Genomic DNA, 25,545 nt, shown 5'->3' with positions numbered 1-25,545 from the left:
TAAAAAGTTTGTGTTCTTAGAAAATTTTCTAATCAGGCTAATAGTCTAGTAATAAACTTTAGCTGCAGTCACTGTAATTATGGTCCATAATAGGAAGGAAATCTCAAAATAATTTATAAAAAATATACTCATTCTTCATTTGCAAATGGGGAAACTAAAGCATAGAAAAATCAGATGATCAGTCTCATAGAGGATGAAAAGAACGGGCTGCTAACATATACTCTGGCATATAATTCAACAAAGAACAAAAATGTGCTTCAACAGCATATTAAACCTACCTTATCTGTGATTGTTGCTATGTATCTCATGCATTCTATATCAGAAGGGAACTGATTGACCTCTTTCACCAAATACTGAACAACTTTTACATGACCCTGTAAGAAGTATAACAAAAAATACACAAAAGAATACTTTGAAAATTGGCCCATATGCTTAAAAACTTAAGGGTAAAAGGTACAGTAACACTTGAGAGTTTACTAAACTTAAAATTGAAATTATGAAAATAGAAACAGTGTTGAGTTTATAAACAGAAAGCGGTAAGTACAACATGCTGGGAAATATATGGTGGACCAAACGACATTTCTCCTGAATTTAATCTGCCCACATCCCATTGAAAATAGACAAACTTTAAAAAATATATATCTCCTAGAATAAATCGATTAGTAAAATAAAAATTGGTGATGTGAAATGAATCTCAATATAAAAGGGAAATTAGTCCGAAAACAAAGAGGATGTTCTAGATTTCAAAGCATTATTTTGGCTCTATCTTACGAAACTAAACACGGTAGGTTGTCATATTTATCTTGAGTTCTATGACTTGAATCTAGGTAAAACACTTTCTAAATGCCATTATCAGGGGCTGGATGATCTGTAATCAATTATAAGTACGTCTATTTTAACATAACCAAACTTGCATTGTTTCCCCTCCTACTAAAGCTCGTTTACTCTTCAAGAATTAGTCTGATGGGGGGACTTCCCTGGCAGTCCAGTGGTTAAGACTCCACACTTCCACTGCAAGGGGCACAGTTCGATCCCTGGTTGGGGAATTAAGATCCCGTACGCCGCACAGTGTGGCAAAAAAAAAAAAAAATTAGTCTGATGGTGACAAAAATCAGAAAAGTGGCTTCTTCTGGGGCAGGGAATTAACTGAGGATGGGCATGATGAAACTTTCTAGGATTATGGAAGTATTTTATACCTTTATGCAGTGTGGGTTACATAGGTATATGCATTTATCAAAATTCATGTACCTTAGATTTGTGTTTTTACTATATATAAATTATACCTCAATTAAAAGGAAAGAAAAAAATTGAAAAAAAAGTAAATATTTAAGATTTTTTTTAAGACTCATAACTTACACTGCTCTCATTCAATAGCTATTTACTGACCATCTAGTATGTGTCAGGCACTGAGCTGAACAACTGGGCACAAACACTGGTGAAAAAGACAGTCATGAATCTTAGCTTTCATAGATCTTGTAGTCTAACTGGGGAGATAGGCATTAAAAAAGTAATGCATGTTTGAATGTATAATTACAAAATGAGATAAGGAAAGTAACAGTGAACTATAAAAGAGAACAAGAGAAACTTTTCAGATTGGGAGTTAGAAAAGGACTTTCTGAGAAGTGATATTTAAGGATGAGTAGATATTAAAGGATGAAGAGAAGTGAGCCAGGTGAAGAGCAAGGGAAAGAACATTTCAGGAAAAGAAAACCAGTGAGCAAAGGCCCTCAGGAATTTAAAAATTTAGTGCATTCTAGGCCAGTGGCTGAAGTGTAGTGACCAAAGGGGAAGGGGAGTAGAAATGATTGGTCTGAGGCTGGCATGAGCCATTCATGCAGGGCTTTGTGAGCCACATTAAGTAGTTTACATGTTATCACAATTGCAATGGGAAAGCTTTGTAAAATAGAGCAGATAAGTAAGCCTTAATATATACAGGAGGTATAATAAATTTTTATGAGAGTCCACTTGTTTTTGTTCTTTAGGTAGAGAAAACATTCATCTACATATAATATCTGTCCTTAAATCTCACGTTTTATGTACAAAAACATAACAAAACTAGTCAAGACACCAAGTGATTTAACAACCAAGTTGCTTATAGGGAACTACCATATAGCTCTTAGATTTGGCCACAAAGAAAGTGGAAAGACAGCAAAGGTTTGTATATAGAAACAGAGTCGATTCCTCAAGACCAATTTATCTTTCTCACGATTTCAACTTAAAATTTAGTAGTTTTAAACAAATTCTATCCTTTTTCCCCCACATCAAGTTACCTTGCGAAATGCTGACATAAGAGGTGTGATTTTCCGGTTATCTGCTGCATCCACATCAGCACCTGCTTGCACTAGCAATTGCACCACATCAAAATGACCACCATTGGATGCCAACCAAAGTGGTGTGTTTCCCTTCTTGTTACGAACATCAATATGGGCTCCCCTATAAAAATCAAATAATGTTAATATAGTTTGTTTCCTATGAGAAGAGGCTGACTTTTTCTATTTTTCTCTAATTTGTCTTTCATCTTTTATAAAATAGCAAACAAATAATCTGTTCTTTAAAATGTCAATAAAGTAAAACAATTTTATTAACTGTAAAGGCTCTGACAAGTGAAAGGGATCATAGAAATTCTATAAATAAATATAAAATTTACCCACCTATTAATCAGGAGCTCACAAAATTTGTAGTGACCTTTGTCTGCTGCTATTGTTAAAGCAGTATCTCTTGAGGAAGGCACAGGGGGGGCATTGACATCTGCTCCTTTATCTAGGAGAACTCTTCCAACCTCTGCATATCCTCCAGAAGCAGCTTCCATCAAAGGGGTAAGACCAGTCTGTTTAAACCAAAAAATTATGTGAGTAAATTATATTAATTTCTTTAAGGGACTGAAACAATTGACTTATAAGTGTATTCTATTTCTGATTTTCTCTCACAAGAGAGCTAAGCAACATTCACTCTTAAGCTTTACTAAACAGCAAGTGAAAATTGTTAGGTTCAGTTAGACATGCTAGAATGATTTCTCTTACTAAAAAATAAAAAAAAATATGCTAAAAAAATACACAATTTCATACTAAAAGAATAAACAATTTCATAACTTCTCTACTGTTATAACTTTACATGAGACAATACCTGCTCTGCACAACAAACAGAAATATTAAAACGAATAAAAAGAAAATTAAATATGGCACAATGTTCAATGGGAAAACTTTGTTTAGAATATACTCTATCTTGTTTAGACTATACTCTATCTAAAAAGGCAGTTTGCTAAATAACCCAGGATAAACTCCTTAAATGCTACTCAAACTTGGGTAAAATAGATTAAAATATCATTTTATAAATTTTATGCATGTGTCTTTGCTCATTAGTCTCCAACATTTCACCAGAAGACTTTTCCTACTGGTATCATTACCAAAATAATATGGCTTTCTTTAGGACTTCTAATAGATAAATGGGTCACACTGAATACTTGTAATACAAAAAGTAATCTGTCGTGGTCAGATTAGATTTTAGTTGTCTTAATTGTATAATCTATGCAGCAATTTATTTTTAATAGTCATGCTTTTATTTATTTATTTATGGCTGCACTGGGTCTTTTTTTTTTTTTAAACAAATTTATTTATTTATTTTTGGCTGTGTTGGGTCTTCGTTGCTGCACACGGGCTTTCTCTAGTTGCGGCCAGCGGGGGCTACTGTGGTGTGCAGGCTTCTCATTGCGGTGGCTTCTCTTGTTGCGGAGCACGGACTCTAGGCGCGTGGGCTTCAGTAGTTGTGGCACACAGTCTCGGTAGTTGTGGCTTGTGAGCTCTAGAGCACAGGCTCTGTAGTGTGGTGCACATGTGGGATCTTCCCAGACCAGGGCTTGAACCCGTGTTCCCTGCATTGGCAGGTGGATTCTTAACCACTGTGTCACCAGGGAAGTCCCTGCATTGGGTCTTTGTTGCTGTGCAGGTTTTCTCTAGTTGTGGCGAGTGGGGGCTACTCTTTGTTGCGGTGTACAGGCTTCTTATTGTGGTGGCTTCTCTTGTTGCGGAGAACAGGCTCTAGGCACGTGGGCTTCAGTAGTTGTGGCGCACAGCCTCGGTAGTTGTGGTGCGTGGGCTCAGTAGTTGTGGTGCACAGGCTTAGTTGCTCTGCGGCATGTGGGATCTTCCTGGACCAGGGATCCAACCCATGTCCCCTGCATTGGCAGGTGGATTCTTAACCACTGCGCCACCAGGGAAGTCCCTGCAGCAATTTTTTTGATTGGGGTTTTTACCAATGGTAAGCACATGCCTCATTAAAGGAGTTCTTCAAGCCACTCAAGGCTGAAGTTGGAAAAAAGTACTGATTCTATTTTTCTTCACTGCCTTTAATAAAAGTCATGAATGGTGATAGTGTGCCACTGACCAATGGCCAGTGACACACTGTATAGCACTATTCTCCAGTCCTGCATTGGGGCATCAGTTTTAACTTATGACAATTTAAAATAGTACATTGAATTTAAGTTGCTCTTTCTATTAAAAATATATCTGAAGTAGAGGACAAGTTATAAAATGCTTACCTTTGCCCTATGTTCAACATTGGCTTTTCGGTCCAGAAGCAAACTCACTACTTCTGCTCGTCCTTGGAAACAGGCCAAGGTGAGAGCTGTGTTCCGATTGGTCTCTATTTGGGCATTAATGTCTGAACCCATATCAAGCAGCAGTTTCACTGCAGGAACATGTCCATTCATTGCAGCCAACATCAGGGGAGAAATACCTAGTTTACTCCCAGTCCTAAGGGGGGGAAAATGTGCTTAGAAAATTAAAATAATATGTTGCCTATTGTTTTCTTAAAAAGCATAGAGAACATAAAAAATGAAAAAGCTTCAGTAAGAAGAAAGATTTCTAACTCCAATGAATAGATTTTATTTGTTTAGACTAATAATTAGAAGTAGGAAAATCTCACAATTTAAAACATAATCCCTATGCAGAGGCCATAAATTTCCAACTATATATAACAGTGTTTTCTGAAAAGAAACCTCTTTAAAAACAGCAACGTTAGCTGAAATAAGCTTTGATTACTTATAAGCACATTATAGGAATAACTGTTGGCCTTGCAACTTTAGTACTATCTTAATTAAAAATGGTATCTGTCCAAATATTTAGGGGAAAACACTTAATTCCAAGGTAATAATTTACTAATCATGAGTAATAAAATAAACAGGTGATAGATACCTTGAATTAATTTCTGCCCCGGCATTAAGCAGAATCTTAATGATATTCACATATCCTCCAGATGCAGCTAGACTCAGTGGTGTATAATCAGACACATTCCTATGTTCTTTATTTGCACCCCGAGCCAGCAGCAAGTCTACTACCTACAAAGTAAAATATGAACAGAGAAATCTAGTTTACACCAAGGGTCTATCTTATAATGAAGGAAGCACAAAGAAATGGGACTTATAACTTCCTTGTCTAAATACCTAACATTTTAATTAAACCCTAAATATTCAAATATCAGCACTACAGAAATGAATTCAATTTCATATCAAGGAATTCAGAGCTATAAAATTCCAATCATACTGAAATAACAAGTTGTTACTGTTTCTATTCCTCAATTATTGAGTGATAAATTTGCATTTCATGTGTTAGGACTATGCTCTATTGAATCCCAATAAACGTAAGGATGATGAGAATTTTTATTTTGCCTGAAAGGCAAGAAACAGATTCTTTAAAAGGGCATTTACTATTCTCATTAAATTTAATATATAGAACATGTCAAAACACATGCAAGTTTTATTCATGTAGCTAAATTACTAAGCATATGCATATTTAAAATACAAGTGTTTACAAAATGAACATTAACATACTTCCTGACGTCCACCAGAACATGCCAATGAAAGTGGAGTATCCTTAGTTCGTTCAGATTGTGCTTCTATGTCTCCACCTTTATCCAAAAGGATTTCAACAACTCCAACATGTCCTGCTGTTGCTGCCAGGATCAGTGGTGTGAAACCTAAATCAGAAAATAAAAATCTTGGTCAAATTTGTGTTTTTTAACATATTAAGGCACTGTTTTTAATTCTCTATTATTTTAGTAGGAAAAGGTCTTTAGGGCAGATACTTATAATCATTTAACATAAAACTGTTTTAAACCCTAATTTGTTAGTGACAAAACCCCATAAACACCTGATAAAAAGAAAATGCTAAGTCAAACGAAACTATTAAAGTTTATACTCATAATAAACTTTGATACCTCTGCATGCTCTACTTTTAGATTAAGGAGAAAGCTAAACACAGCTTGCTTCCTTGATGATCTACAGTCTAATTTTTGAAGAATAATTTGGCTCTGTAGATTAACAAATCCAGATATTCTTAATTGAAATATGCAAACCCATTCTTTCACTGAATAGTCTAGGAACCACTTATTGATAGTAAAAAATGAATTGTTTTCTGATATAATTACTCTCCAACTTTATTTCTCACTAACATTTCTTACCTTTTTTGTCTCTGTGTTCAATTTTAGCATCTCGCGCTATGAGTACAGATACAAGTTCTTCATGACCACCTGCACAAGCTAGCGTTAATGCTGTGTCATGGTTGCTCTCAGTCTAGGAAAAGGAAAAAAACCTTAAGAGTCCGTGGGCCACAACTAAGAGAGCCCACATGCCACAACTACTGAGCCTGGGCACTCTGGAGCCCACGCACCACAACTAGAGAAGCCCATGCGCCACAATGAAAGATCCCGCATGCCACAACGAAGACCCCGTATGCTGCAACTAAGACCCGACACAGCCAAAAAAATAAATTACCTAAATAAATAAATAAATAAATAAAGCAGTCTACTCACATGTGCATCGATGTCAACTGAAGGATACACAGGAGGCACAGACTGGGAAGCCACATTGCTTGGAGACTGCGAACAGGGCTCAGGTGTAAGACATTCTGCCGTCTGAGAGGAACTGTTTGAACCAGTGGGCACTCTGCTACTCACAGCTGAAAAACAATATTCATATTGCTGAATTCTACTTAAAAGAGTAATGTCATTTGTGTACAGAAAAACACAGAAAACGGAAAATTCTATAGCAGTAATATAATGTAGTAATTAAATCACAAGCTTGAGTCAGATGGACATATGTTTGAATCCCAGTTCTACCAATGACTTTCTGATCTTGGGCAAGTAACTTAACATCTCTGAACCTCAATTTCCTTATGTGTAAAATGGGATGATAATTACAGTACCTCCATTGTAAGGTTGTTGGGAAAACCCCTTGAGATAATGAAGTAAAATATTGAGCATCGTACCTGATATTTAGTGCATATACAACAAATGGTAGCCTTTTATATTGTCAATAGGGAGAAAATAGTTTCCAATAAAAAAAAAAGGAATCTTATATCTTAGTTTGTAAAAGGCAATTAGATAAAAACATCCTGAGGACAATGCATTAAAAAAAAAAAGAAGGAAAAAAGAAGCAGAAGCAGCAGAAAAAAGGGAAGAACAAGTTAGAATATTTCTCACATAAATAGCAGAGAGTATGTGTTTTTAAAATTCAATATTTACTCTGAAAATTTGCTAAAATGAATCAATGTCTGAAAATCAAACTATTTTAAAAATGAACATTGGAACTTTTATTTGGGACCTCAAAATCTGATGTCTGAAACTGAATTAAATGAAATTATATCTTTCTCTCTCTGCATATTTCTTTTCTTTCATGAGATGGAGTTTGCCCCATGAAGAGGGAAATAGGACCTATCTCAGAGGGATGTTGTGAATTATCCATGAGAAATGTGCAAAAAGTATTTAACACAGTGTTTGGTAAGTGCCTAATATATGTAATTATCAGGTATTTTATAGGATTTTCAGTACTATTAATCACTGCATTGAAAAATAAAAACATTACAATTCACTGAAGAAAGAAAAAACTCAGAAAAAACATATAATCATTAATAATACAGAAAAAGACAACAAAGTTTCAATGATGGCAATAACTTCCTCTTACCCACACTAAAAGTCAATCAAAAACACACAGGTCTTAAAGAAAAATGTAAGCATTTCAAGATTGGAGAATGCTTTCTCTCTAGAATTTTGATATGACTGGATCCCAATCAAGGATACTGATCACAAGTATGAAAGATAAGTGTAGTATGCTAATAGTACTACACTATTATTATAGTATACTATATTTAATAGTATGCTTTAAATAATAGCAAATTTTAAGATGTTCAGATATGTTTCTACATGAGCTGTCCCTCCCCGCTCGTAACAAATATATATAAAATCACATCTTGATAATATGAATTTCTACAGCTTCTGTCACCACATAAATATACATAATTTAACTATATGGTTACAAATAAAAATGATTATTATAAATATTTCTTTTGCCTGTAAGAACACGCACAATGAAAACACAGCTTTAAAAATTTTTGTCATTGAATGAATTAAAAGCAGATAGTATTTTGTTATGCCTCCTCAAAACAGCTGATATGTTTGGAAACAGTTCCAGAAACAAGACACTAAACATTGATATATGGCACCTTTGTAATAGTAAGATTTTAACAGTAGTCATATAATTATCAACATATATCTTACTAAAGAATTACTTGTCTATCATTAAATTTGTTTATTCATGTTATCTTTTTGTTATTATGAACAACAGATATTCAAAAAATTTAAAATAGTTGACTAGAGTGCTATGCCAGAATATGACGTTATAAAAGACTTTTTTACAGAGTTGGTTTTTAAAAAATACTTTTGTACATTTAACAGCTCTGTTACCAAATATGTATTGTTACATTGATTGTACATTTTTGTACAACAGTATCCTCAAGACATTTTTTCCTCCCTGTAATAATGACAATCAGAAACATTCCACAGAAGTGACTCTAATAGGATTAATTACATATGAAAAGTTCTAAAGAAAAAACTAGAAAGTAGCAAAGATTTTAAAAGTACATGTGGAATAAAGGTTTTATGAAGATAAAATTATACCAGGACTATGAAATTTTTTTCATAAATCCTAAAATGTTTTCTATTTCTGAACAAAATGTCTCTGAAAATGACCAAAACAGATCACTATCACAAAAGTCACTACATAATTCAAATTAAATTTATGCACTATCCTAAAATGGGGTGATAGAAGAACTAAATAAGTGCAGTATTTTACTTAATTCTTTATGAAATTTAAGATAGTTTTGTAGGCAATATGGAAGACAGTAATAAACTTTATTACATAAACATCTCAGATACTAGGTATATGTAAACTATGTTGCAAGGCCTTAAGAAATTAAATCACTGTAATCTGTTTTAGATAATAGTAACTTTATTAAATAGTTCCATATAAATAACAATCTATAAATAAAATATTAACATCTATTAGAAGAAATTATTACTTAAAGATATTTTACTGTAAATTCCCTCAAAGATAATTTCCTAATTACTTTTTTATTCTTAAGCCTAAAATGACTACCACAGGATTACTTAAAGCAAGATACTATGGGGCTTCCCTGGTGGCGCAGTGGTTGAGAGTCCGCCTGCCGATGCAGGGGATACGGGTTCGTGCCCCGGTCTGGAAAAATCCCACATACCGCGGAGCGGCTAGGCCCGTGAGCCATGGCCGCTAAGCCTGCGCGTCCAGAGCCTGTGCCCCACAACGGGAGAGGCCACAACAGTGAGAGGCCCCCGTACCGCAAAAAAAAAAAAAAAAAAAAAAAAGATACTATGGAATTGGAATTTGTTTGAAGAGAGCCTATTAAGATGTCAACAACAGTAACAATGTTCTCAAGTCACAAAATTATATTAAACCTTACATGCACATCAAATCTTAATATAAAAATAATAAGGGAAATTGTTATTTAGTAGAATTTAGAAGTCTAAGGAAATAATATCTTTAATATAAACTCAGAACTTCAAGTTGAATCAGATGCATGCATATTACTTCTAAGGTTCTTAAACTGGCTGAACTGAGTTTGAATCTTAACACTTACTAGCAACTTAATTTCCATTAGCCTCAGTTTTCAACAGAAAAACAGAGATGGGATATGGACTTATTTTATAGTATTACTATAAAGAGCCCATGAGATAATGTATATAAGAGCATTTAGCACTGAGCTTGGTGCATGGTAAGCGCTCAATAAATGTAAATAAAGTGATACTAGTTGATTTTTTAACCAAGCTTCTTTATATATTAAGCCTGAAAATTTTACTAGATGTTTCTAGAACTGCTCAATGGTCAAAGCTATTTTGAATTTCTTTAAATTGCTTTTTATTTTCAGACCTTAATTCTAGACATCTGAACTGAGAATCATTTGCTATTACGATAACTTCTAAAAGCCTGACACTTAATTTCAGAAGAAATGAACCTGAACAACCATGCTTCCAATCAAGAGTATACATATATTCTGGCTGAGACTATATCAAGTATGATACGTTTAAGACTATATAGTTATGGCTGTCAGTCAGCTAGTCAAGTTATGACATTCATAAATTATGTATCTAACCAACTCATTATCATGACAAATATTTTGAGAGTAGAACAGCAATAAAGAAAAATACTCTTGGGCTTCCCTGGTGGTGCAGTGGTTGAGAGTCCGCCTGCTGATGCAGGGGACACAGGTTCCTGCCCCGGTCCGGGAAGATCCCACATGCCACGGAGCGGCTGGGCCCGTGAGCCATGGCCACTGAGCCTGCGTGTCCGGAGCCTGTGCTCCGTAACGGGAGAGGCCACAACAGTGAGAGGCTCGCGTACCACAAAAAAATAAAAGAAAAGAAAAGAAGAAAGAAAAATACTCTTATATTTAAAGAGTGAAACTTATTGCTATTATATATGAATATTATCTAAAGTAAAATTGTAAGATGTACAGTATCCTCTCTTCCTCTCTTTTATTAACTATGAGGCATGATAACTAGATTTAATTTAGGTAAAATTAATTATATCTTTGGTCTGATCTATAATTCTACTGGTATATTAACATGTCATAAAATCAAAGCATTAGGTATTTACCTAATTCATTCTTATTTATTTCATCTTCAATTAAGAAATTAAGAGAAACTTAGACTTAATAAAGTTTTAAATTTTGAGGTAAGTCATCATTTTGAACAAAGAAAATCTAATTATTGCTATATATTTTAAAACGTAAGCTTCAGCAAAATGAAAAAAATTTTAAATGAAGATAATTTTCAGGGAATTCCCTGGAGGTTCAGTGGTTAGGACTAGGCACTGTCACTGCTGGGCACCTGAGTTTGATCCCGGGTCGGGGAACTAGATCCCACAAGCCAAGCAGCCAAAAAAAAAAGAGAGAAAAAAATGTGTAATTTTTAATGTATTGACGGATTTATACTTTAAAGTATATTAATAAAAGAATATTGTACAATATGGTGGGGCAACTGTCACTAGACATTAATGTCTAAGAGAAATTAAATTTTATTCATATTAATGTTAAATATAATTAAAAGATGTTTTCTAAACCAATTTTTTGAAGTTTCATGTGAACTTTGTAAAAGGTCATTTTAATTTAACAAATACTTCAGTGAAATAACCAGAATTTGACCTCCTCTACAAGAAACAGCAGTAAATACTACCATAAAGTTAACACCTACAAGTTCCCTTTAGAGCTGTTTCTCCTTTAAAAAAAAAAAAAAAAAAAAGGACAGGTCCTAAGTTCCAACAAACTAAACTGATCAATAATGTGGGTTTCATAACTGCAAACTGAGTACTTAATTAGGAACATTATAATGATATTTATAGAATCCTAAGTCTTAAAAATGTTACTCTCAGGTCACCAGTTTCATCATTATTATTTATAATCATACTTCACACTCCAATATCTGCTTTTACCAGATTAGAAATCAGAACCATAAATGAACTATAAGAGTTTATTCAAAATTTATAACAACTTGCAATGCTAATGACACAAAGTCAATTTGAGTTAAGTGGCTATGGGTTGAAGATATAAAAAACAAAAGTAAAGAATAAAGAATCTAACTCCTTAAAACATTTCCCAGCATTTTTATTTCCTTTATGAAAACTAAGACATTCCTCCTCTGCACAGCAATACCTATTACATATCAGAGGAGCCTCAAAGGCACTATTATAATTCTATAACCACTCGAAGTCATACACATGCCCAATAAAATTCCTGAATTAAGTAATCTTACTCCACATTTTAAAAGATTCAGTAAAGATTAGGAAGACTAAAGGCTCACAAAAGAAGAAAGGAAACTGGGATAGCATAACTGGGATGGGAGGAGGGGAGGAGAATACGACAAGAAGAAACAGACAACAGTAAAGAAAAAAAATGTTGCAATCAAGAGACAGAGGACTGGCCTGCCTTTGAATATCACTCCAGCTACATCTTAGTTCTTGGTCTTCATCCACTGTCAACAGCCATTCTGGCTGCATTTCTGAACTGGGCTCTCATGGAGGTGATACATTCACCAGCCATCTTTAGGAAGGTAAATGATTAATTGCACTGTTTTCCCACTGCTGCAAGGACAATGAAACGGAAAGTAAACTTGTGCACCTCATTTCATATCTAGTTGTAATTTTCCACACAACAATAAACAGAAACATATACTGTAAGTTTATAAGGCTGGTTTCTTTTTTGCTTTGCTGTGTGTGTGTGTGTGTGTGTGTGTGTGTGTGTGGTTTCTGTGTGCTTTCATCAAGACAGTTAATACAAAAATCCCAATCTCCAAATCGTTATCAAGTTGACAATGATCTTCTAACCACAAATATTTTAAAAACATGGAATGCTATAGTTTTTTTCTGAACATTCCTTTTAATTAGAAATATTTAAATTGATCTAATAAAATTATAAATAAAGAAAAAGCAATGCGATTTAGAATTCTGATTTCCAAATAGGAAAATCACCAGCAGGAAAATTAAATGTCTAACCTTATATGATTATCTCTAAAGCCTACAAAGAAATTCTATTTTGAGATCTCCTACCCAAGATACAACACAGGGTGATTTTGATACCAAAGGGCTAAAATAAAGGATCATGGCAACTTTATTTCTTTGCTTTTGCAAATAACAAAAAAGAAGAGGGAAAACACACTTTTGTGTGTTAGTGTTGTTGAGTTTAGTTAAATTCACTTCCAAAACACCTCAAGAAATGAGTAATTTTATAAAGATAGTTCTAAAATGGAAAAGTACCAAGTTGGTGTTTTGGGAAAGTCATGTAAAGAAGTTGAGCACAAAGATTAAAGAGAAATTATTACAGGTATATTTCTTAACCCACCTGCTATCAGGTCATCAAGAGTGTCGGTAAGCGTCTGGGCTGGAGTTGCAACCATTAGTCCATCTGGTTCTTGCACTAACAGCCCCTGATCGTGTCCAGTAATAGCAATCTGAGGCTGTCCTATAATCTGATGATTACCTGATACTTTCTGAAGTTCAAGAGAATTTGTCCCATTAGAACCTAATTCACTGGAAAAGTTACACTGTGGAGATGATAAAGGCTGGACTGGGACAAAATCAATTTGTTCTGCCGATGGTGGAGACTGTTGCTCATCATCAACATCATTATCTTTAAATAAGATTGTGTCAACCTGAGGTAACTCTGAAAAGTGATCCTCTGGGAGACTACCATCTCCTTCCCCTTCTGGGAAGACTCCTCTATGAGAGCACTGCTGGTGTGGAGATACTGTGTCTTTCTGACCTTTGGTTTCCAAGTATTCTTTGGTAAATTGCTGCTGTGTTTTCATCTGCAACTGCCTTTCCACTTTCTGCAGTTCTTTCAGTATTTTCTTCTTCTTCTGGACTTGCTCTTCTCTGTTCTTTTTAAGTTCTTCTATCTTATCTTTGTTCAGAGGTTCACCTTGAATTAACTCCAATGATTTAAGCTGTGCTTTTTCAATAGCACTAATTCTTTGTCCCAGTTCATTCAGTTTTCCTTCAGTCTCCTCTACTATGCACTCCAAAGGCTGGTATGGGTGAAAAGGTGGCAGTACGTCCTGATCTGCTACCTGCAGGGAACTGGACTTCTGCTTGGATGTACCTAAGCACATGAAAAATGTTTGAAAATGTGCCATGCTAAAAAAAAAAAAAAAAAAAAAAAATCCCAGCCCTCCCTCCGCCCCCCACCACATACTTCCCTCCCAAAACCCATATAACTAATGCTATAGAATGAATGTTCAGATTCATACCAGTTGTAGGTAGATTAAAGACCAGACTCATCTATTTTACATAGCACAAACAGGGATGTTGCCAATTCAAAAAATGTGACTTTTTCAATTAAAAAAATCTAATATTTATAGGATTGGATGATTTTGGAAAACACAGGATTAGGGAGAAAAGGAAATCAAAGAGGAAAGAACCTCAAAATTCTGCTTATTTAATTGGACTTTTTAAAGAACATCAAATCTAAAGCAGTATCAAAATAATGTTGAGGGTATCATTAATATTGGCTTGACTGCCCAATTGTTCTTTTTACAATATTAGTACAGGTTACTGCAAGAAACTGTAACTTGTAGATCAAAGTAGGGAAAAGTGTCTTTCAAACTGCCAAAATGTTTCTTTATTATATTAAAATATAATTTGAAATCAATTTTTAAGATATAACCTTCTAAAATTTTTCATTAAGTCTTAAACACTTCTGTACCTGAACACTGTATTAAACTTATATCACAAAGGACAATTATTCTGAGTTTAAATAAACTCTTCACGTAAAAGTTTATGAGAGAAACAATGAATAATACCTAGGAGAAAATCAGACTTCCCATATAGGATTACTCATATTGACAGTGTATGTTAAAAATGAAGTAACTGTATATTAATTTAAGGTTTTCGATCACACTTAAATTAATTTACTCCCCTCATGGCAAAATAATTATCAATATTAACAATCTTAACATCTGGGCATAAAGTGGAGGAAACATATAATAACTACTTAGAGGCAAATTCAAGGCTTAATCTTGTTTAGGAAGAACTGAGACTATTCAGCAATAAAAAGGAACTACTGATATAGCCTACAACGTGGATGAACCTTGAAAACATTATGCTAAGTGAAAGAACCCAGACACAAAAGACCACATATTGTACAATTCCATTTATAACAGATCTACAGAGAAAAGGCAAATCTATAGAGACAGAAAGGAAAATACTGGTTGCCTGGATTATAGTGCTAAGAATGAGGATTGATCACAAATAGGCATGAGAGATTTTTTTGGAGTGATGGATCCAAAACTTGATGGAGGTGATGGTTATGCAATTATGTAAATTTTCTAAAAGTCATTGTATTGTACATTTAAAATGAGTGAACTTTTATGGTGTATAAACTAAACAACAACAAAGCTATTTAAAAACTGGGGGGGCTTCCCTGGTGGCGCAGTGGTTGAGAGTCCACCTGCCGATGCAGGGGACGTGGGTTCGTGCCCTGGTCCGGGAGGATCCTACATGCCGCGGAGCCTGTGCGTCCGGAGCCTGTGCTCCAGAACGGGAGAGGCCACAGCAGTGAGAGGCCCGCGTACCGCAAAAAAAAAAAAAAAAACCTGGGTAAAAAACAGTTGTCTATTCTTAAGGACTGTAGTCAATATATATGAATAACATATGTAACTTCAGATTTAAAAATAAGCTCATCCAATGCATTCAAAATGATTCTTAGGTTCAAAGGAAAAAAATAATCCATTAGATGTTTAAATGCTCAGAACTGCAAGAGGGTGACAAAACTACTGGACAAAAAAATAAGAGATTTCACTGCTTCTTTTGCTAGAATAGGAGAACTCAAAACTGCAGGTAGCTCAAATATTTGCAACATGTTATTATCAAAAAAAGTCTAACAGGTTTTCCCTGAGATACTGTCTTTAACAAGGTCAGACAACCACAGTTCCAAAATCACTGCAATTAAAGACTTAGTTATTATTATTATTTTTAATACTAACGAATGTTTTATTTATTTTTTAACATCTTTATTGGAGTATAATTGCTTTACAATGGTGTGTCAGTTTCTGCTTTACAACAAAGTGAATCAGCCATACATATACATATGTTCCCATATCTCTTCCCTCTTGCGTCTCCCTCTCTCCCACCCTCCCTATCCCACCCCTCTAGGTGGTCACAAACCACCGAGCTGATCTCCCTGTGCTATGCAGCTGCCTCCCACTAGCTATCTATTTTACGTTTGGTAGTGTATATATGTCCATGCCACTCTCTCACTTTGTCACAGCTTACCCTTCCCCAGCCCCATATCCTCAAGTCCATTCTCTAGTAGGTCTGTGTCTTTATTCCCGTCTTACCCCTAGGTTCTTCATGACCTTTTTTTTTTTCTCCTTAGATTCCATATATATGTGTTAGCATACGGTATTTGTTTTTCTCTTTCTGACTTACTTCACTCTGTTTGACAGACTCTAGGTCCATCCACCTCACTACAAATATCTCAATTTCACTTCTTTTTATGGCTGAGTAATATTCCATTGTATATATGTGCCGCATCTTTATCCAGTCATCCGATGATGGACACTTAGGTTGCTTCCATGTCCTGGCTATTGTAAATAGAGCTGCAATGATTAGTTATTTTTTAAAGGCAAAATTCAGCAAAATGTATTGTCCATATTCAATTTTATACTTCTATCTGAGCAAAGTAGTGGGAACAGACTTTATCCTTTCAGAGCAAAAGCCATTAGTTTGTGAGATAATTTTATAACTATTTCCACAAGATCATATAGGAAATAATAGTTTGCTTTACTTGTTCAAAGTACCTAATGACAATCATTGGTAGGAAAAGGGAGTTTAACTGCCACAAATAGCAATGTATAAATCTGCGAGCCCAGCAAGGAAATTTTCAGTTGTGTAACAAATTCAATGACATCAGCAGAGTAAATTCAGAAGTTCTGAATGCTCCTCCAACATTATTTTAAAACACCCTTGTATAGTTTTTGTATTTTGTAATTTGTGTTTTGTAATTTGTATTTAAGATTAAGAAAATTAGGTAAGAGTTCAACACTAATCAGACTGGTAATTAATTATGACAACATTGGACATTCACAGATTTAAAATCTTATCATAGTAAGATAATCCAAAATAAGGCTAGAATTTTGAGGATAGTAACAGAGAGAAATGGCTGTATCTTGTTAAGAAATAAAATACAAAAAGCTTAGAGCACAAGATTACAAAGAGTAACTTATTTAACTGAACATAGAGACAAAAAGCCCAAAATATATGTAGCAGGAAGAACAGAGGATGGTGAAAGTAATGCACAAAAAGCAGTTCTTCCCCAAATAGACAATGACTGAGTGTCTGTAACCATGGAGTTAGTGGGATTGCCTAGATACACATCAAAGCACTAATACAAGCTACAACATCACGACTAAGCCATGTTGGTAAAAAACAAATGTCACCTAATTATTCCTAGAAGCTGAAGAAACAACTTCATTTTGGGGAAAAGTAGAGAATGTTAACAAGTGTCCTTTTAGCAACAAAATTTTCAGTCTCTAGGAAGGTAGTAGTATAAGACACCAGAATATAAAACAGTTCCATCTTCCTCAGACATCGCCCACTGTCAGATAGAAATATATAAATCTATTCATTGTCTACTCATTGGTAGCATTGAGTGATATCATAAATTAATATTTAGGAACACAGGTAAAGTTACTATCTTATCTCTTTGGTTTGGTTACTACCCTACTTCCTCAATTTTCACTTTTCCTCCAATAATTAAAAAAGTTTGCAACAGGAAACCACGATATAGAGACAGCTTAGAACATGGCCTTTATTTTTTTATGGGCAGTGAGGAAATGAGATGGACATAAGCAGTTATATGTTAAAAGACATTATTAAATTTGGACATATATAAATCCACATAAGCATGATTACTAATGGAAATCTACTAAACTAGAGAATATTAGTAGTAAAATTTCCAGAGAAACACTCAACCTCATTCACTGTACATATAATTTTTCTATACAATTTTAATGATTTGATATTAAAATGAGAACTTTTCATGTTACCTACTCCAATAAACAACTCTGGGATATAAAGCATCATGTTAACCTAATGCTTACTTTACATTTATAGTTCTGTTTTCAATCTGTTCCTCAGCAGTCTAAAACAGTACTTCCTTTTTTTTTTTTTGCAGTACGCGGGCCTCTCACTGTTGTGGCCTCTCCCGTTGCGGAGCACAGGCTCCGGATGTGCAGGCTCAGCGGCCATGGCTCACTGGCCTAGCCACTCTGCGGCATGTGGGATCTTCCTGGACCGGGGCACGAACTCGTGTCCCCTGCATCGGCAGGCAGACTCTCAACCACTGTGCCACCAGGGAAGCCCTTAAATAGTACTTCTTGATTAAGTTCTTAAACATCCCCTTTAATCACAATGTCGCTCTTCTTAAAAATTCTTGGGCTTCCCTGGTGGCGCAGTCGTTGAGAATCTGCCTGCCAATGCAGGGGACACGGGTTCGAGCCCTGGTCTGGGAAGATCCCACATGCCACGGAGCAACTAAGCCCGTGCGCCCCAACTACTGAGCCTGCGTGTCTGGAGCCTGGGCTCCGCAACAAGAGGACGCGACAGTGAGAGGCCCGCGCACCACAATGAAGAGTGGCCCCTGCTTGCCGCAACCAGAGAAAGCCATCACACAGAAACAAAGACCCAACACAGTCAAAAACAAATAAATAAATTAATAAATTAAAAAAAAAAAAAAGAACTGCACCAACATTAAAAAAAATTCTTAATTTTCTTTTGCCTTCAGAATAATCTATATTCTTAGCCAGGCATTTATTAATTTATTCAACAAATATTTAACGTCTAGTACAAGCAAGGCATAGTGGACCATACAAAGACGAGCAACCTAAACCCTGCCCTCGAGGAGCTTACAGTCTAAAAGGGGAGATAAAAATGTACAAATCCAAATAAAAGGATAAAGCCAAGCATTGGCAGATATGGAAATGGGATGGGGGCGTATAATATAGTAACCCTTACACATTGCTGCTGGGAGCGTAAACTGCTGTAGCATTCTAAAGAGTGTATTCACAGTACTTTGTCAGATAAACATTACGCATTCCTATGACAGGTAATTCTGCTCCTGAGTTTATCCCAGAGAAATTCTCATACAGATCCATAAGGAGACTGTACCAGAATTTTCACCACAGCATTGTCTGTGGTGGTGGGGAATGAGAGACAATCTGGGTACCCATCACTGAGAGAAAGGACAAGTAAAAAATAGAGGATATACAGGATGAAACACTATGTATGCTGCAGGCAGAAACAATCTAGAGGTAGACATATGGATAGATCTTAAAAACAGTGCTGGTGAAAAAAGTAAAACACAAAACAGGATCTATAGCATAATACCATTTATGTAAATTTAAAAATATATAAAGTAGTAAACATTTTATAAGAACTTGTAAGAGCAAAAGAATCTGCAAATCAAACACATTAGAATGACTGCCTAAGGGCAAGTATGGGCATGGAAAAAGGGATAAAAAGGAACAAAGTAAAACAAGAGCAGAGCCATGATGACAAAGTCCAGGAATTAAGTATGATTAACTCAACCTTCCACACTTGAAGTCCAAAGGGGAGGTGAAGAAGGTGCAGGAGTGACCAGAGCCAGAAGGAAGATCCAATAAAGTGCTACAGGAGTTCAGAGAAATGACTCCTCAAGAGGGCCTTGAGGTGCACACAAAAGATGTGTATTGTTTATCTCGACATCATTTTAATGCTTTGCAACGGATTAGTTAGTTCTAAGCTATACAACTACAAAGAATAATCAGAATCCTATTTTAGGATCTCTGTAGAATCAGTTACTACAAATGAATGAGATGCAACAAGTGGCTTCAATCAACAAATTTATTTACAATATTAAATTTGGAAAGACAAAGGTTTGATATTACTTATGTATCCTTTCCCAGGTGAATATTCATAACTATAGATGATAAAGCTAAACAATGCTAGAAAACTGAGCATATCACTCTTACCTAGTTTCACATTTTGTTTATAAAGGTGATTCTGAGGCCTCTGTCAGATGCCAGCTAGGATCTCAAATCCTTGAAAACTAACAATGGATAAGTGAGATTAGTTGCCTAAATCAGGAGAATATGAGTCAAGATGGAAGAAGCCTGGATGAATGGTGCACATGAAAGAAAAGAATGTTATAGTAGGATATATAAGAAACACCTGGGTAAGATTTATGGGCATGAATATATTTTAAAAGGATGCAGATATGAATAAAGACTTCAGATAGGAGTAAAATGTTATAAACTTGAAAAGATGATTGCTAGAATAGAAAGAGAGTCCTAGAGAGTAAGAATCCTTCCTCCATCCCTAGCCACATATGCAATGCAGGTATAATCTATGGACTTAGAAAAAAAAAAAGCAAAACGGTCAAACAGCAATTTCATCACTCAAAGAAACTTCTCTAGCTACATAAATGACAAATTTTAAGAAAAAGCCACTTTAAGGAGAAAATAATATATATTTAATAATTTAAGATAGATCTTTCTATCTACCCAGGTGATTCAATGTGTACTTTTACATCATCAATTGATTTTTCCTAATTTACAGTGATATTCTATTACGCACACGATTTATATCAATACTAACATGAAATCTTAACGCAATGCATTATCACAGCTTGCTCCCACATAAATAAATGTTGGGTTGGCAACACCACTTGGCATCTGGCAACAGCAAGTGCCAAGTGTCTAGATACAAGTGTTAATTTTTTCCTTCCCTAATAATTTAGTAAAATGAAAGATTCCTTAAAAGGTTAGTTCATTCTGACACTATTCAGTAAGTAATAAAAAATCAGGGACTTCCCTGGTGGTGCAGTGGTTAGGAGTCCACCTGCCAGTGCAGGGGACACAGGTTCAAGCCCTGTTCCAGGAGGATCCCACATGCTGCAGAGCAACTGGGCCCGTGCACCACAACTACTGAGCCTGCGTGCCACAACTACTGAAGCCCATGGGCCTAGAGCCCGTGCTCTGCAATGGGAGAGGCTGCCACAATGAGAGGCCCGCGCACCACAGCAAGGAGCGGCCCCCACTCGCTGCAACTAGAGAAAGCCTACACGCAGCAACAAAGACCCAACGCAGCCAAAAATAAACAAATAAATTTATAAAAAAACAAAAAACATCGAAGTGAAGAAAATAAGTAGCTACTCAGTATAAGAAGGTATTTCAGTAAGCAAAAATATGATTACTCACTTGAGTATCAACTTAAAAAGTCACTACCCAAACGTTTCAGTTGACTTACATATTAAATCTAAATTTAAAATGTTTTACTTCCTTTCTGCAAATACTCTGTGTCCTTCCTAGCTTATTTCTTGGTTATTTTGTGGCTCTGTGTTAATAAGTATTTTTTAAATGATTTCTTATTTAGTACTGAATTTCCCTAGCCAAAGTTACTACAGTCCTCTATAGGATATAGCCAAACAAAGAGCAACAAAAACAGAGGCATTTAGGTTTAAATATTTTACTAAAGGCTGTTAGCCAGTTAGGATACTCAGATTCCTTAACAAGTACATGCTTAATTTGTTTTTTATTTAAGACTAAAAAGAGCAGTCTTCATTTTCTGAAGTTTGAATAGCTAGGTGTCCAATGGAAAACTGCTAGAATTAGCTTAAGTCAGAGAGACTACAGGTATTTTATCTCTGAAATTAATAGTTCAGAAATGAAGTAATCCTTGGTGAAGGCCCACAATACTCTAAAATTACTAAAATTGACATTAATTTGAAAGAAGATTCTGTTTGCTGCTGTATAGTCACTCCTTACCAACTTGACTTAAAGCTGTGTTAAAGATACAAATACATACTTATACACTTCACTGTGATTTCAAAAATCTAGAACTTCGTTGGCATATAATGAATGAAATACGCTTATACATTTGTTTTACATATAATAGTTTTTAATACTTTACATATTACCTATTTTCTTTATTTCAGAGAACTCAGGTAGGACAACCACATACATTATTACCAAGTGAAGGTACTTTATATCTACAAATGAAAATACAGCAGAAAAATAACAGAGCTCATAAACTTGAGTCCTTTAAATAAGGACACCTTGATATTCACTTGGATATTATTCATATACTTTTTTATGGTTATTTGTCAGTGTTCACATATTGACAGATGTTAAGCCATATATTCAGCATTACATGAAAGAAACTAAATATAATTCTTAAACTTCTCACTCACCAAACTGAATCAATGCTACTAAGACTTGACAGCAAACATATTTTCATTCCTCATATTACTGTTTAGCTAAAGAATTGTGAAATGAAAAATGAATGCCTGACAAATTTTTGCTACTTTAATATAATTTGCTACTTTATTTAATATAATGAAGAACTTCGTATATGCTTAAGTATTTTTGCCTACACCAGATGAAAACGACACCTAGAAGTATGTTAGCATTTTAAGAAATCATTTTTCCTAGTAGTTGTGTCTTTTCTATTTTAAATAATATGTAAGATGATTAGCATTTGTCAGAATTACCTACCTCAATTCTGGATACACAGTAACTGTGTACCATTATAGTACCTTTATGAATTCATACTTTAGGTGATAAAATACCCATTTTAAGGAAATAATTCAAGAACTAACCTTTTTGTACTCCTAAAACAGCAGGAGAGTTCTCCTGTAAAGTTCTGTCAGGTTCCTGTGGAGGTACAACCATGGCGAGTGTATGCATTGGTACACGTGGAACCTAAAAAGTCAACTCAGAAAAAAAGAATCTCAGACCAAAGAATAAAATAAAGGTCCATAAATGAAACAGAGATCCTGTTTTAGATTTTCTTCATATACCACCAAATTAACTTTTTTTGTTTCTTTAAAAGAAAAACAAAGAAGAAGAAGAAGGTGGAGGGGAAGAAGAAGAAGGGGAGGAGGAAGAAGAAGAAGAAGAAGGAGGAGGAAAAGGAGACGAAAAGGAGAAGCAGCAGCAGCAGCATTATTCACCAAGCAGTAATTTCTGAGAATACTGATTGGGCAAATTCAGGCATTCTACAAACAGTCAATGATAAGCTAAATGGAATTAATATCACTCTCTTGTTACGGAGAAATCCTTGCTGGTTTCAGTTATAGCTAGGAGTACAAGTCACATATTCAACTGGCCAATTTACCCTTGTTCAAATTCTATATGGGTCAAAAGAAAAAAATCCAACACATTTCCTGAATTGGTGTATTTCAGTAGTTCTCAGAATAACTTTGTAAAAAACAATTTCAGATTTCACTGAACTTTGTATACTTAGTATACTCTCTAAATTCTCTCCGTAGTTTTAGGTAGGTTTAAAAATTACTTTAATGAATTTTTGGTGCATATATCCTGGTTTACCCACACCTTCCTGGATGACAAAAGTAACGATCTCTAGGATAATTAATATTGTCTTGGGAGGTATTAAGGGAAAATCATTCTCTTGGTTCAAGATCATGCTTAATGTATTCATAAAAAACCAAACAACCTTAAAGACCTAGTTGTAATAAAAGGACAACTTGGAATACTTATACTTATATTTGGTATTAAGTGTTTCTTTTTTTCTTTGTGGTACACGGGCCTCTCACTGTTGTGGCCTCTCCCGTTGCGGAGCACAGGCTCCGGACGTGCAGGCTCAGCGGCCATGGCTCACGGGCCCAGCCGCTCCCTGGCATGTGGGATCTTCCCGGACAGGGGCACAAACCCGTGTCCCCTGCGTCGGCACGCGGACTCTCAACCACTGTGCCACCAGGGAAGCCCTGTGTTTCTTTTTAAACACTATTTTCAGTAAATAAGACAATGAAAAAAATTTCCATGTACTTTTGAAGAAAATCTTAAAGAATTTAGGACCAGGTTTATTCAAATTTAAAAGAGAAATAAGCTGGACTTCCCTGGTGGCACAGTAGTTAAAAATCCGCCTGCCAATGCAGGGGACACAGGTTCGAGCACTGGTCCGGGAAGATCCCACATGCCACAGAGCAACTAAGCCCGTGCGCCACAGCTACTGAGCCTGTGCTCTAGAGCCCGCGAGCCACAACTACTGAAGCCCGCGTGCCTAGAGCCTGTGCTCCGCAACGAGAGAAGCCACTGCAATGAGAAGCCCGCACACCGCAATGAGAAGCCTGCACACGGCAACGAAGAGTAGCCCCCACTCGCGGCAACTAGAGAAAGCCCGGGTGCAGCAACAGAGACCCAACGCAGCCGTAAATAAATAAATAAATTTATAAAAAAAAAAGAGAGAGAGAGAAATAAGCCCATTTTACTAAAGGCTAATTTTAAACGAAAACTCCCAATTTGAAGAATATTTATATTTACAAATAAGCTCTGTTTTACATTACCTGAGATTGATCTTGACAAGGTGGGGTAAGCTGAGACACATCTGTGGTAGGAACTGACAGAACATTGTTTGGATAATCCAATAGATAAGAAACAACATTAGTATGGCCACCTTTTGCAGCTTCAATGAGCATTGTTGAGCCATCCTGAGAAAAATTGACACCATAATTAATTATTTATTAATTTCTTTTTATAATCTGATTACTAAACACATTTAGTTTCTTAGCAGCTCATATAAAATCAAAACTCATTTAAACAGTAATGAATATTAATAATAAATATTAAGCACTAAAATATTTGAAATATATTTTAATAATGACGTATATATTATTTATTTATTTTGAAGTAGAATACCTTGAGACGATGAGTAGGGTCAGCCCCATGAGCCAAGAGTAGCTCCACAACTGCCAGGTGACCTCCTGCACATGCCAACGACACTACTGTATGATCGTTATTGGCTGTAGCCCTATTCACATTGGCACCTTCAAAGAAAAATAAACAGCAATCTTAGCAAAGCCAGTTCAGACAATATGATTTTAAAAACTTTTTTGAAGTACAACATAGATACAAAAAAGTGCACAAATCATAAGTGTATAGTTTGAAAATTTTTCACAAAGTGAACACACTTGTGTGACCAGCACCCAGATCAAGAGACAGAACATTATCCACATACCAGAAGCCCCACTTTGTGCACCTTTTCAGTCACTACCCCGCCCCTCCAATGGTAACTACTATCCTGACTTCCAAACTGGTTTTAGTTTTTGAACTTTATATGAATGAAATCATACAGTGTACTCTTTTGTGCCTGGCTTCTTTTGCTCAATATAATATTTTTGAGATTCATCCACATTGCTATGCATAGTTGTAGTTCATTCATTCAATATCACTTCTAAAATGAAAAATCTAGATTAATAAATATATATAGGTTAATGTGAGCACCAAATCATACCACTGTATGTAAAGACAATGACATTTTTGATCTACTTCTAAAATGTGGCAGTATAGCCAGGTCTCAAAGCAGAGAAAACAGATTTTTTTAAACAATATTTACGAGAAATATAATTCTTCCTATTGTATATTTTAAGGGTCAGAGAGACCTGGATATGAAGAGAAGACAAAAGATTATCCAAATACGTTATCAGAAAGGCTTTTAGTAAGTTGTTCAATAGCTTTGTACAATATGACCAAAAAGAAGTCTAAATGCAAAATCTTTTCTTAGCCTCTTTTTTTGGTAAATTAATTTTGATTCACGGAAAAAAAGACCTCTCATTTTTAGTTCAACTACCTTTTACAATCCCAAAAGGACTCAACTAGATGGTTAAGACTATAGCAACGGGGACTTCCCTGGTG

General features: G+C 35.3%; 1 protein-coding gene across 4 annotated transcripts in view; it reads right to left on the bottom strand.

The window, feature by feature from the left end:
- ANKHD1 (ankyrin repeat and KH domain containing 1) overlaps window positions 1–25,545 on the bottom strand; it is a 116,853-nt gene that overhangs the window by 21,130 nt on the left and 70,178 nt on the right. For all 4 annotated transcript variants that reach the window (XM_030869408.3, XM_030869403.2, XM_030869405.2 and 1 more), the window contains 12 exons: window positions 24,550–24,677; window positions 24,198–24,341; window positions 22,491–22,593; window positions 13,197–13,955; window positions 6,805–6,950; window positions 6,454–6,565; window positions 5,825–5,970; window positions 5,190–5,332; window positions 4,535–4,748; window positions 2,652–2,827; window positions 2,271–2,433; window positions 279–374 (listed from right to left, as the gene is read on the bottom strand). In XM_030869408.3, the coding sequence (XP_030725268.2) occupies window positions 279–374; window positions 2,271–2,433; window positions 2,652–2,827; window positions 4,535–4,748; window positions 5,190–5,332; window positions 5,825–5,970; window positions 6,454–6,565; window positions 6,805–6,950; window positions 13,197–13,955; window positions 22,491–22,593; window positions 24,198–24,341; window positions 24,550–24,677 (2,330 nt within the window). The remainder of the gene's footprint in view (window positions 1–278; window positions 375–2,270; window positions 2,434–2,651; window positions 2,828–4,534; window positions 4,749–5,189; window positions 5,333–5,824; window positions 5,971–6,453; window positions 6,566–6,804; window positions 6,951–13,196; window positions 13,956–22,490; window positions 22,594–24,197; window positions 24,342–24,549; window positions 24,678–25,545) is intronic.

Source organism: Globicephala melas, chromosome 3 (assembly GCF_963455315.2).
Source record: "Globicephala melas chromosome 3, mGloMel1.2, whole genome shotgun sequence".
NCBI lineage: Eukaryota > Metazoa > Chordata > Mammalia > Artiodactyla > Delphinidae > Globicephala > Globicephala melas.
This window is presented reverse-complemented; position numbering and strand designations above follow the sequence as displayed.